The 12,977-nt window shown below is 51.2% G+C and overlaps 1 protein-coding gene and 1 non-coding gene across 3 annotated transcripts in view; both read left to right on the forward strand.

Moving 5' to 3' along the window:
• The window catches only part of VAC14 (VAC14 component of PIKFYVE complex), a 57,816-nt gene that overhangs the window by 2,722 nt on the left and 42,117 nt on the right, over positions 1–12,977 (forward strand). Inside the window, exons 2-10 of one of the 2 annotated variants that reach the window (XM_015640250.1) lie at positions 702–852; positions 1,469–1,636; positions 2,320–2,382; positions 3,359–3,466; positions 4,244–4,353; positions 5,256–5,362; positions 6,105–6,239; positions 6,502–6,654; positions 8,718–8,772. In XM_015640250.1, coding sequence (XP_015495736.1) covers positions 702–852; positions 1,469–1,636; positions 2,320–2,382; positions 3,359–3,466; positions 4,244–4,353; positions 5,256–5,362; positions 6,105–6,239; positions 6,502–6,654; positions 8,718–8,772 — 1,050 coding nt within the window. Of the gene's footprint in view, positions 1–701; positions 853–1,468; positions 1,637–1,753; positions 1,851–2,319; positions 2,383–3,358; positions 3,467–4,243; positions 4,354–5,255; positions 5,363–6,104; positions 6,240–6,501; positions 6,655–8,717; positions 8,773–12,977 lie in introns of those variants that run through there. The other variant, XM_033517183.1, reaches the window with a different exon arrangement.
• On the forward strand, positions 7,653–7,723 carry TRNAG-GCC. Its single transcript has one exon. It is a non-coding gene; the product is annotated as a tRNA-Gly (tRNA).

Below are 12,977 nucleotides of genomic sequence, written 5' to 3' on the forward strand. Positions count from 1 at the left end.
ACAGCTGCCTGCACAGCTGCCTGCACAGCTGCCTGCACAGCTGCCTGCGCCTCCCTGCCTGGCCAAGGGATCTTCCAACAGGAAACTGAGGCTGAAGAGCTGGGTGGGCAAGCTGGGTCCTGGAAGCAGTTCTGTAGGTGTTGTGTATGGAAACTGTTGGCTTTTTGTTGAATCTTGGGCTGTTTAAGAATATATTGAAATACAGTGTTAGTGGTAAAGTTAAATATATGGGATATTGACTGAAGCACTGTATGGGTGGCTGGAAGGGTTCAAAACCATGGCACTGTGGGCAGCAATTCACTGCCAAGCCACCAGCACTCTGGGTGCATGTGCCATGCTGGAGGTAAGTGATGCCAGTAACCTGCCCTGTTGGAGAGGGCGTTTGAAGACCTGGTAACTTCTCTGCAAGCACACAGCTGCACTGGGTTGGCCCTTGAAAGCACATCCTGGGCTGAGAGTTTGTGAACAGCGTAGGAGGCTGCAGGCTGGAGCAGCAGGAAGGTAGGGAGCTGCTGGTGAATGTGAGTGGGGAGGGGAGAGCTCTGGTTTCACTTTTGGGTTCCTTCAGCATTCCCCATTTCAGTACTTCTTTCTCTGGTGTTTGTTGTGTCTGAAAGTCATTGTTTCTGTCACCAAGCCCCTCAGCATTTGTATCAGGCAGAACCTAAACTTCCCTGTGTGCCTCCTCCTCCTCTTTCCAGGCTGGTGCGAGAGTTTGTGGCTCAGAACAACACATCCCAGATCAAACACGTGATCCAGATCCTGTCACAGGAGTTTGCACTATCCCAGCACCCCCACAGCCGGAAAGGGGGACTCATTGGCCTTGCTGCTTGCTCCATTGCCCTGGGCAAGGTAAGTATGATGAGTTTTTTTGGCTTGTGCAGGTTGTAGTGAGAGAACAGCAGCTCCTCTTGGGTCAGTGTGATGAGAAGAGCTGGGCTGGTCACCCCACAGCTCCCCAGCTCCCTCCCTGCATTGCAGCCTACAACTGCCTTGTGTTGGAGTTTTCCTAGCACACCCAGCCACACACTGTGGGCCCAGGAGCACTTTCTGGCAGTTGGCTGGGTGTGGTTAAAGGGCTCCTGTCCCTCTTCAGTCTCCACCAGTAAGACTAGACTCAGCAGGTTGGGTGCTAGTTTGTGTTAAAGGAGCTAACAAGAGTTGCAGCCCTTGGATCTCCTGCTGTGCACTGCTGACACTGGCCCACGCAGAAATCTATCCCTGGCTCTGTCTGCCCTGCAGGCAGGAGATGAGGTAGATGCCCAACAAACCTGATCGCTTCTCACTGTACCTAAACAACAAAATTCAGTAATAAAATTCAAAATTCAGTAGTAAACCTGCCCAGCATAGGTGGACGTGACTAAAGCCATCACAGGCCTGAGTATTTGCAGTATGTTCCAGGGCAGCACCATCTCTTCCCACTCTCTATGGCATGATCCTTAGCTAAGCAGTCTCCTCCTGCCCCCAGGACTCTGGGCTGTACCTGAAGGAGCTGATCGAGCCAGTGCTGACGTGTTTCAATGATGCTGACAGTCGACTGCGGTACTACGCCTGCGAGGCTCTCTACAACATTGTCAAGGTGGCCAGGGGCTCTGTCCTGCCACACTTCAATGTGCTCTTTGATGGCCTCAGCAAGGTAAGAAGCTTCCTATTAAACCCCACGTGCATTTCGAGGACTAGCCGTCTTCATCTCCAAGTCAAACCAAGTTGTCCAAGACGTTCTTTCCAAGCAAACTGGTTTACTTTGACCCAGACAGGTCTGAAGGACAGAATCACAGAATATTCTGAGTTGGAAGGGACCCACAAGGATCAGCAAAATGAGCAGTTTCTACACAGTAGCCACTGATACTGTGGGTATGAAGTTGACTGTAAGATACCTTGTTCCCTGTCCTCACCTCCAGGATGTATTCTCCTGCTCCTTGTTAAATGGTGTTAGAAAATGAGGCTGAGAGACCTGCTGCGGGCAGCACTTTGGCTTTGTTGGGTCTGTAGTGTCAAAACTTTGTCTGTGTGTGTCTGCCTTTGCAGATTTTCATGGTAACCTGCATTTCTCTGTTCTTTGAGAGTGTGACTGCTGGCCCATGAAAACCTGCATAGCTGGAGGAGGTGATGTGTGCTTGGTCTCCCCCTTAGGAATTCTCTCAGGAGAATTTTTTGGAGCCTAATGAGAAGTTGGAGATGAAGGGACTTCTGTTGTCTGTCCCTGTATTGTCAAAGGAGAGTAACAGTCCTGTGAGCTTTACTGGGAGCTGTGCTGCAGAGCAGGGAGCAGGCCTGGAACCCACTGTTGCAATGTCTCTTTGTTTCTGTCTTTCACAGCTGGCTGCTGATCCTGACCCAAATGTCAAAAGTGGCTCTGAGCTCCTTGATCGGCTCCTCAAGGTATTTTTGCTTTCCATCTGAGAGTTCTTGGTGCAAGCTGGAGCCATATCTTGGCTGGGGACATGTCAGTCCCCAAGGCTGCAGCTGCTAAAGCCATCCCACCTCAGTCCTGTGGCTGCTGTCAAAACATTTATTTCTCTCACTGACTGCAGCCTCTTTGATGAAGGCTCTTGTGGCCTTCTCAGGCAGCTGGATGGAGGGGCTGGTGGGTTATCGCAGTGCCATGTGTGCATTCAGCTTGTGGGAGCTGTCAAAGCAAGGTTTGAGTCTGAGGGTTGCAGTGCTGTGCCAGGCAGCAGGAGGGCTGTTACTTTGCTCTCCCTCCCTTACCTAAGGGGAGTCATGATGTGAGTGGAGCTGCTGCTGCTTCAGTGTGTGGGCTCAGTTCCCGTTCCTGTTCTGCCTGCTGATGGGCTTTTCCTGCCACAGACCTCCCAGTTCCTTTTCTGCTGCTGCTCAGAGGTGAGCAGCATCCTACCAGGTCCTGCCCTTGTTCCTTGTTATCACAGCAGTTAACCCAGTGTCCTGCTGCAAACCTTCCTGTTAGGGGATCTGCTCCACTGCACCAGGGCCAGGGACTTGGCCATGCAGCAAAATCCACCAAGCGTGTGGAAAGAGCTGTAAAGAGAAGTCAGGGGATTCTTCCACCCCAATCCACGTGGCTACATCAGAAGTGCTTGCTCATGTGTGCAGCTGAGGCATGAATCAGAGAAGCTTCTCATCTTCCTGTTCAGCCAGGCTGGCACACAGCAGGAGCATCCCTCTCTGGGTCCTGCTCAGCATTAGTCTCTGCCTGAGGGGGATTGTCAGCTCATTGCCTGGATAAACTGCATGATTCCTTCTCCCCAGGTCTCCTGACCTGCAGACTCATGCTTTTCTCCTTTTTCCTGTCATGTGGCTTAAAAAGACTGGGTTAGGATTCCTGCATGTGTGCCTGCTGGCAGTCATTCTAACACCCTCTGCTTGGGCTCTGCAGGATATCGTGACAGAGAGCAACCAGTTTGACCTGGTAGGCTTCATCCCACTGCTGCGTGAGAGGATTTACTCCAACAACCAGTACGCCCGCCAGTTCATCATATCCTGGGTAGGTACACGGGCTGCTGTGTGTGCCTGCCAGCCTGAACTCCAGGTCATTGTGTCCCATTTCTTCCCCTCTCCAGGAAAACTGCAGATATCTATGGCAATGTGTAAGCTCAGGCACCTGGATTTATTTGGGCAGGTTTTTAAGTCAGCAGTTTTTTTCCTGCTTCTTTAAAAGGCCTGCTCTCTGTCCCCTTGTTGTTGCAGTGGTGGAGACGTGACACTTCTGCCAACCTGTTCAGGATATTGCACACCAAGTTAGAAAGTGCATTTAAAGTGTTGCTTGTATAAATAGACATAATGTGCTCCAGAAGTTATGGTCTCCCAAGGGATAGTGCTAGGTTGCTTTCCATCACGCAGAGGTGATGGAGAGATGTTGCTCTCCGGGAGAGAAGGGATCTCCACTTGCTCTCTCTATGCAAAGCAGGAGCTCTTGGTGCCTGGCTGGAGTCTGGGGGGATGTGTTCCCCTGTGCTCTCTCTCTCAGCCATACTGTTGCCATCCCAGGTCTGCATGGATGCATCTTGGCAGTCGTTCCTGATCCCTGCTTTGTTTAGCAGAGCTGTGATTGGAAATGTAGCACTGCTGCAGGCTGATTGCTTGCTTGCTGTGCTACTTCAACTACTTCCCAGGATGGGCAACTCCACAGTGTCCTCTTTTCCTTCCCCCTATCCCACACAGCTCAGCTCCGAATTCCTCAGTATCCTGCCAGATTTGGGCTGGTGATGTTAGCCGGCGTCTTGAAAACTCACCTTTTCTTTCATATTCCTCTCTGATCTAGATCCTGGTCTTAGAGTCCGTACCTGATATCAACCTCTTGGATTACCTGCCAGAAATCCTAGATGGACTCTTCCAGATCCTGGGAGACAACAGCAAGGAGATACGGAAAATGTGAGTGTGGAGGCAGGCTGGTTGCAAGGGCTGTGTCATGTTTGCTGTTCATCCATCATTTTTTCTATTGTTTTTCAACTCTTGTGTATAACTGCACTGAAGCTCCATGTGTGTGGTGAAGACAGATTGGCTTGGGCAATGGATCAAGGTGTACTTGGCAAGGGCCTCTCCTGTCCCAGGGCCATGGAGGAGGCCATACTCTGTACTGGGGGACAAACTATTTTGGCTTGGTTGAGTTGTTGCCTTCCCAGCACCCAGCATCAGAGCTACAGAGGCTCATGTGGTTCTGGGATGGGCATGAGCTCTCTGAAGTAACTTGCAGCATGAGAGCCTTTTGTGGCAAGGCATCTCCTGGGTGGAGAGGAGAAGCAAGGATTGGGGGCTTTCTCCACAGATACACTGCTGGTCCCAAGACAGAGGCATTTTGAATGCACAGAAATGTCTGTGTGTTCTCAGGGAGGTCAGTTTTATGCTGGGAGAGAGTGGCTGGACTGGTTTTGTAGGGCATAAGTAAGTGGTGAGACCAGCCTGGGTCTATCCTGCTGCAGAGCCTTTCTGGATCCTCCCTATATCTTTTTTTTTTTCCCAGCATGTCAAGGAACAAGCACTGAAAGCTTTGGGTATCACCTTCCCCACCGCTCGTCATCCCAGGCATCTCCATATCCACAGAACCTGGGTGGCTGTGGGAGAGTTGTGGAAGCTGTGGGGGACTCTGGGCTGCCATTACCTCTGTCCCTGCACTTGTGTGCAGTCTCTGTTGTGGGGCAGGGAGAGCTTGTTAGCCTCATCTTGCCTGCCCCTGCCTCTGTGCAGAGACACTTCTGTGCCACCAACATCCTTCCATGTGCACCTGGAGAAGATGGTCTCCATAAGCTCTCCCTAATCACTCTGTCTCTCCACAGGTGCGAGGTGGCTCTTGGGGAATTCCTGAAAGAGATCAAGAAGAATCCTTCCAGTGTGAAGTTTGCAGAAATGGCTAATATCCTGGTGATCCACTGCCAGGCAGCAGGTGAGTTCACAGGGCCAGGCAGTAGCACCAGTCTCCTGGTTTGTGGTGCCAACTGTAGATTCAGGCCAGGAGTTTTCCAGCAAGCTGCTCGCCTTTTTTTTTGTCACTGTTGTGCCAGTGCTGCTCTATAGCTCCCATGGGTCTGCTGTGTAGGCAGTGGCAGAGGGTTACAGCTGCAGCTGGAGGTGTTTCCTGAGAAGGATCTCGTTCCCAAGTTCTGCTCATTGCGCTCTTTAAATGTTGCTGAATGGAAGTGAGTTTCCTGGGAGACAGAAAAGTATAGATAGACTGAGATTGGTTGCTCTTGATGAAACTAACTCCCAATGAATTTACACTGTTAAAACTTAAAATCTGGCCTTGCATCAGCAGATAACTTTGGCAATGGTGCCTTTTCCAGAATTTAGGGAGGTTGCTAAAACCCCAGCTTTAGGAATGGTGCTTGACCCAGACACACAGCTGTAATGGGTGTGCCTGAAGAAATATCCTTATGCATTGGGAACCTTGATGGAATACTTGTAAATGAGGAAACCTGCATTATGAGTTGAACTGAGTTAATTGAAACCTACTGATTGTGTTCAAGCTCAGGCTCACTGAAGGTTCCGGTCTTACTGATCTCCTCTGGGACTAAATTATCTCAGATGAGAGTCTCTCAGGATGGAGCAGAGGCAGCTTCTCGTTTGCAGGTGGTCTGTGAAGCCAGTGCTGTCCTTGCCCTCACCTTTGCTTGTCCCATGTCTTTCAGATGACCTGATCCAGCTGACAGCCATGTGCTGGATGCGGGAGTTCATCCAGCTGGCTGGCAGGGTGATGCTGCCTTACTCCTCAGGGATCCTGACCGCTGTCCTGCCGTGTCTCTCCTATGATGATCGCAAGAAGAGTATCCTTGTAACTCAGAGCTGCTCCCATTCCATTCCTGCTACAGCAACCCACAGGGAACCCACTGTTCCAGTGCCTGTTTCCAGCCCTTGGGATGCAGGTCCAGGAAAAGTTCTCCCACCAAGTGCTAACACCCACACTTTGGATGTGAGGGGGTTGCAGTAGCTGGGCTGGGGCAGCTCTAGTGGGGCTGCAGTGGTTTCTCCGTGGCCGGCACCTGCCCAATTGTGGGACTGCGTGTTCCTTACACTGCCTTCATTCAGACATCAAGGAGGTGGCAAACGTGTGCAACCAGAGTCTGATGAAGCTGGTCATCCCAGAGGATGATGAAATGGATGAGGCCAAGCCATCAATGACTATACCAGCAGAACCCACCTCGGAAGAGTCCCTCTCCAAGCCAGAGGCAGTGACCACCGGTGAGTCCCAGTTGTCTGGGCCAGTAGATGTGTAAGGAAGGTCAAGGGAATGTTCTCTTGAGAAGTTCTTGAGTTGGTTTGTTGTCCTGAAGCAGCTCAGAGTACATGGGACCTCTGTGGTTTATTTGGAGACCTGTTGCACAGACGATCCTCTGCTGAGACAGACACATTTGTTGCAGGCTGCATGAGAGGGTTATTGCTCTGACCTGGAGCCTGGGTGGTGCTGCGTTGCTGCATGCACTGGTGAGCATCCTCATCCTCTCACCATGCTTAGTTATCAGGTTGACCTGGAGAAGATAATTTCTAGTTTGGGAGCAGGCATCATCACCCAAAGAAGAGCTCAGAGAGCTGTATTAGTCCTGAGAGAGTATCAACATGTGCATGGAGGATGTGTGTGGTGGGGAAAAGTAGAGAACAGAAAGGTGAAGAATTCTGGATCCTTTCCAGATTCATGGTACTCTCCTGACCATCTGGCAGGTATTGTCCCAGTCTTGAAATTTCCAGAACATAAAAGGCAAAAGTTTGCAAGTGGCATGGGAGACCTGAGGAGGGTTCAAGTGAAAGGAAACGAAGTGGTCTGCATGAATCAATGCTTGGGAACAGCAGTGGTGTTAGCCCTGTGACATCCCTTGGGTGCTGTTCTCCTGGCATGACTAAACATTTCTTCTGGCACAACACATTTTTGTTGTCCAGGTGCGTGAAATACATGTTAATGTTTAAATCACAGAGGCTCATCTGGATTCTTCTAAAGCTGCACCTTCAGCCCAGTGCTCTCCTGTAACACATCCAGCAGTGGCTTTTGGAAAATCCTGCCGTGAGAGGGAGCTGGAGGATGGGATTAAGACAGGGATTTCCTTGTCCGACAGCCGCAGTGGAAGGCGGGGAAGTGGGGAACTGCCGGGGGAGCTGCCGGGGCAGGGTGTGGGTGGCAGCGGGAGCGTGGGCAGCAATTGGGGTGGCAGGAGCAGGCGGCAGGCACAGGGGCAGCACACAGGGCAGCATTGGTGGTTCAGTGGTAGAATTCTCGCCTGCCACGCGGGAGGCCCGGGTTCGATTCCCGGCCAATGCAACAGTCTTTTTCTTCTTTTTTTTTTTTTTCTTCTGTCCGTAATCTGGACCCAGGCACTTCAAAATATCAGTCTAAATAAGCATCTTAGTCTTCAATAAAGGTGCAAGAGCTTTCATTACCTAACTCTGTACAAGTATTTTTACTAGAACAGATAAAGCAGAAAAATTTACTGCCACGGCACAGCAGCAAAAACTCTATTATTCCTTATTTGTCCCAAAAATACCTTCTTGTATTAAAATCTATTACAGAAGAGCTTTAAAATATCAACAGAAAGCTAAATTGCTTTATTCTCAGCCCCTCTGGTGTCAAATTACATCTTAAAGTAGTGAAGATAGATAAAGTTGTGATGCCTTTCTATGAGAAACTCAGCTCTATTCTTTGGGTGTGCTGATGTGGTGATGTTGCATGTGTGAGTAGAGGCTGTTGGCACAAGGGGGCACAAACGGTCAAGTTCATCTTGTCATGCTTTGTCACCATGCTTGTAAGACCCAGTTTCAGCACAGAGTAGAGGCTGGAAAGCTGTTTGAGTCACTTGGTTTCAGCAGGGAGTCAGGCTATGGCCAAGTGGAGATGTCCTGAGTCGGATTCTACATTCACTGTGCATGTGGTATATTTAGGTATTGAAATCAAGAGAGTCAAAGGCAGGTCTGCAGTTCTGAGCTAATTCTTTGAGAATGGTTGAATCCATCAGCAGGATATGTCTGGGTCTCTGCTAGAGGAGGCCACCCAGTTTGGGGCAGAGGTCTGAAGCAGTACCTGTCTGCATTTTGGTGGGTAAGTGAAGTTCTTTACCTGCTTGTCTGGCAGCAGAGAAGGGCTTGACGAGGGGTGTAAAATGCTCTGTAGGCAGAAGGGATCCCTTGGGTCCCTGGACCCTCAGACAATGACTGGTGATGTCTTTGCAGAAGGTCATGCAGCTCTCGAGCCTCTCAGTCCTGCTGTCTACCTTCCCCATCACCCCACTAGCTGTGTCTCCTTTTTTTTCTGCCCCCAGGTACCCTGGATGCATCTGGTGACTCCAGCAACAGTGGTGTCTTCACAGTAACCAGGTAGGGTCTGTATGTTGCTTCAGAGGGGATTGAGAAGAAGGGAAGGCTTCTTGGGGTGCAGACAATGACTGACACATGTTGGGATGGGCTGGGAGGCAGTTGGGGTCCCTTGGGTCCTAGTAGGGTGGATGACTGGGGAAGCTCTAGGAGCTGACTGCTTTTCTCTGATGTATCTGCACCAAAATGTCTCGACTTTATGATGAACTGAGGTGTTTCTGCTTTGAAGAGACTGATGCTGTTCCATGCTGCTGTCTTGGCAGCCTACATAGCACAGGTCTATGGGGCTGGACCTAGGGCTGCACAGGTCTTGGCCTCCTGCCAGCCTTTTGTGGAATTTGTCAGCCCTACACTAGTTCTGTGCCCAGCATGATCTCTCCTGCAAATACCTTTCTTCCCATCCAGCTATCTGAATTGTGGCACAAATCCATCTGTTCTGATAGCTTTCCTTTCCTCCTGCTTCCTGCAGTTCCTTTAGTCAGAGGCAGTGATTTCTGACACTTTCATTGTGCTGATGCTTATTTTTATTTGTTGTTGTGATCCCCAAAATAGGATGCCTTGCTTTAGCTGCATCCTACCAGCGTGATGCCCATCACAATACATCCCAGAGCAGTGCAAGCGTCAGCTTTTCAGGTTGATGGTCTGTACTGTCTGTTCCTTCTTTGCATTTCTGCACAGCCCAGCTGCTCCTTGGTCTTAATGATGCCCTTAATTTTTTTAACTCTTGGAAGTACAAGTCATTTCATTTGCACCTCAATGTTGGTTTATGGTGGTAAATTACTTCCCCTGGCTTTTTTATGGTTTCCTTGTCCTGACCCTTCTCAACCCTTGAAGTTTTTCTGCAAGTGCAGAAGTGGATGTGCATAAGGCTGAAATGGGGAACTGGGTGGGGAAAGAAAACGAAGAGGCAGGTTAGGGTTAGGGTTAGGTTGTCAGGAGGACAAGTGATAGCCATGGCTTTGTGCTGAAGATCTTGCATGTGAGGGAGAGAGGAAGTGAAAACTGAAGAGGGACAGAAGCAGGGAGAGCTGGGATACTTTTCCCAGTGTCACTGAGCTGGAAGGAGAACAGCTGAAACGTTCTGTCAGCAACTCGAGCACGAGGGAAAACCATCTGGGCGAGAAGGCAAGACCCGACCCTCCATATCTCTAAGAGACCTGGCCTTGCAGAGCCCTCCTAAGCCCTTTTCTACAGGAAACTCCAGGCTTTACCATGGGGTTTACCTGCCCTGTGTGACCTCTCTGCTGGTCCAGTGTTGGGACCTGAAACGTTTTCACTGAGGCAACTGTTGTGGGGGACTGACACGGGATTGTGGGGAGGGCTGTACATGGCTGACAGGAGCCCTGGACGTCTGCCTGGTGCTCCATCCGTCACTCAGGCTGTCTGGCTTGGCTCTGGAGCTGGAGGAAGGCGGGAGCTGGCACCCGTGGCCATTAGCAGCCATAATTCACACCGGGGAGCGGCAGCTGCCGGCACGCTGAATGCCCACTGGGTGTCAAGGCAGGACCGCAGGAAGCCGTTGCGTTGCTGGGAAAAGCTGGAAAGCCTGCAAACAGAGGAAGTTGCAGCTGCCTTTTAAGATGAAGTCACTCTGCTTCTGTTTTTGTTCGTTTCCCCCCCCCGCTTCCCCCAGCCTCCCCCAGCGAGCAAGTGATGGAGCATGGCTGAGCGCCAAGCATGCAGCTCTCACGCCCCCTTCCCCTGCCCTCCCCAGCTGGCTGCAGAGGGACAAGAGTGCTGCAGCAGCAGGGAAGGGAGGACCTTGGTCAGTGGGGGCAGAGGAGATCACGTCCTGGCGTCTGCACAGGGCCGTGTTCTGGGAAGATGCCATCCAAGAAGATGACAAGGCCTGAATGCTCAATACATGGATGCTGGGCACATTCCTGCGGCCACAAACTGACACACGCAACCCCCTTGCTCCTAAAACATGCTCCAAAATGCATCCCAAGTATTTGCCAGCTTTACTTTGAGGGAGTTTCCTGGTGGCATCCACTAGGAAATGGAGACCGTGTCTGTGCCAAGACAGAATCTGGCTGCTGGGAGGGCCTGGCTGCGCTGGGCTGGAGGGGTTCTTGGGTTCTCCATCCAAATGGGGGGGCCCCACTTCTAGCTTCTGCAAAAGCTGTCACTGGAAGTGGACCAGAACCTCATTTCGGAGGCACTGGATCCTCCTCGTGCCCTGGCTGAGCATGCTGCTGCTGTGTTAGCTGGTGTGAGCCTGGATCAGGAAGGGGAGGTGGAAGTGTGGCTGCTGGAGCAGAGCCCAGGCTTCCTTCCGTCGGTCTGAGCTGCCACAGGAGAAGATCCAGATGTCTGTCCTGTGTCAGTGGACCAAAACAGCTGGAAACTGTTTTTTAGGGTCTTGTAAATGCATTGGTTTCAAAACAAGACCTGGACAGTTTGAGACAACTTCCTGATGGTATTCCTGGGCAGAAGGTCGGGCACAACTGGAATCAGTTAGTGTTGGGCTCTCTGTAATGGGACAAGGTTGATGGGATCACAGTTCCTCGCCAAACTAGACAAGGGACATGAAATCTCCAAGAGCCTTTATGGTACTTCCTGATGGAAGGAAGGCTTCATGCCTTAGGTGGTAGTCAGCAACACATGGACATGTAAAGTTGTGTGTTGCTTTGTAGAAAGGGCAAGTGACTGCCACGTAGCTGAACTGCCCAAGCCTGCATTTAAACCAGGCTTTTAAATGTGGTAGTTAGTGCTTACTACAAAGCTAAAATAGCTGCTGCTTGTCTCATGCTGGAAGTTGCTGTACCTCCAGAGCCTGATGTACCTTGAAGGTGCAGCTGGGGAGCTCATGGAAGTGGGAATATTTTGGTAGAGGATAGGAATGGTGTTGGGTGCTCTGCAGCACCCAGGGGGTGGTTAGCTGAAGGCAGCATGATGTCTCATTTTGAGCTAAGGCACTAAGCCTGCCTTGGAATCCCATTCTCCAGCAGCTCGTCTTGCACAGCTTTTAGGTCCAGGATGGCTCTCCTGGCCCTTCTCTCCAGCCTGGAGTGAGGAGATGGCTTCCCTTTGCTGCTTCCACTTCATGCCTGTGTGCGTGAGCTGGAGGGGAACCTCAGGCACACTGCCCCAGCCCTTGTCACAGTGATCTACAGCTTGTTGGACTGGATGCCTCTGCCTAGACCTTTGCCTCATCGTTTCCCTGAGGGATCTTGGAAACTGCAGTAAGCAGAAGGAAGCCAAGAGCACTGAAATGGGAGTGGTGAAGGACAAGGAAGTGACAGCTTGTGGGACCAATAGCAGAGGGGAGCTATTTACCTCCTGGCCGCTGGCTCGAGCCCGTTGAGGAACACAGCTGCCAGCCTGTATGGGAGCTGCCCTTGTGACTTGGACCACAATGAAAGAACCTGGATATTTCCACCCTTGGCAAGGCCATTTTGCTGGGCTTGCCTAAAGGCTAGAGCCTGGCCCAGACCTTAACCTTGTCTGAAAATGGGGTCAGCACAGCAGCTGGGCCAGGCAGGAGGCCAGGAGAAAGATGACAGCTCAGGCATTGGCAGAGAAAAGGCAACTGCTGAGGACAGAGATGGCAGGAGCCCTTGAAGAAAGGGGAGAAGTGAGAAAATGGGTTGATAAAGAACATGGAGTGAAAAACATTGCTGTGGGTTGAATGTAGTGGGAAAGTAAGGTCAGTTCCTGTGCTGGAGGGTGCTTTCTGAGGTGGGGGGATGTGCTGGGGGATGGGTCTTTGACCCAACCACTGAGCTTGAGCAAAGACTCCCAGTATCCAGAGGTGAGAGCCTGGCACAGCCCCCATCGTTGCTCAATTTTCCCTAAAAACATGTTCTCACTGTCATAGGCAAACAGCGGGGGCGGTGCCAGGGCCATGCTCATGCTCTGGAGGAGAATCTGGGGTAGTGGGTTAGATGGAAGTGATTGCATCTGACATCTGCCCTGCCACAGATGCCGGCACTGGGAGCCGACGTGGCAGGCCCAGAGAATCACATTAACGCAATGCCATTACTGCTGCTCCTGCTCCCTCCTGCCTGGGGATTATGGAGAGCCAGGCTGAGCTGCGAGCCCAGCTCTGGAGCTGCAGCAGCGCTCAGCTGCTGCCATAACCCCTGGAAAGGGGGTAGCCCATGGTAGACTGGTGGCATTCTATCCCAGAGGTTTTGTGGGAGATTTTTAGCCCAGTTTCCCGTGTTCATCAGATCTCTTAGCTTTCATAGTGGTGCCTGGGTTTT

Source organism: Parus major, chromosome 11 (genome assembly GCF_001522545.3).
Source record: "Parus major isolate Abel chromosome 11, Parus_major1.1, whole genome shotgun sequence".
Lineage (NCBI taxonomy): Eukaryota > Metazoa > Chordata > Aves > Passeriformes > Paridae > Parus > Parus major.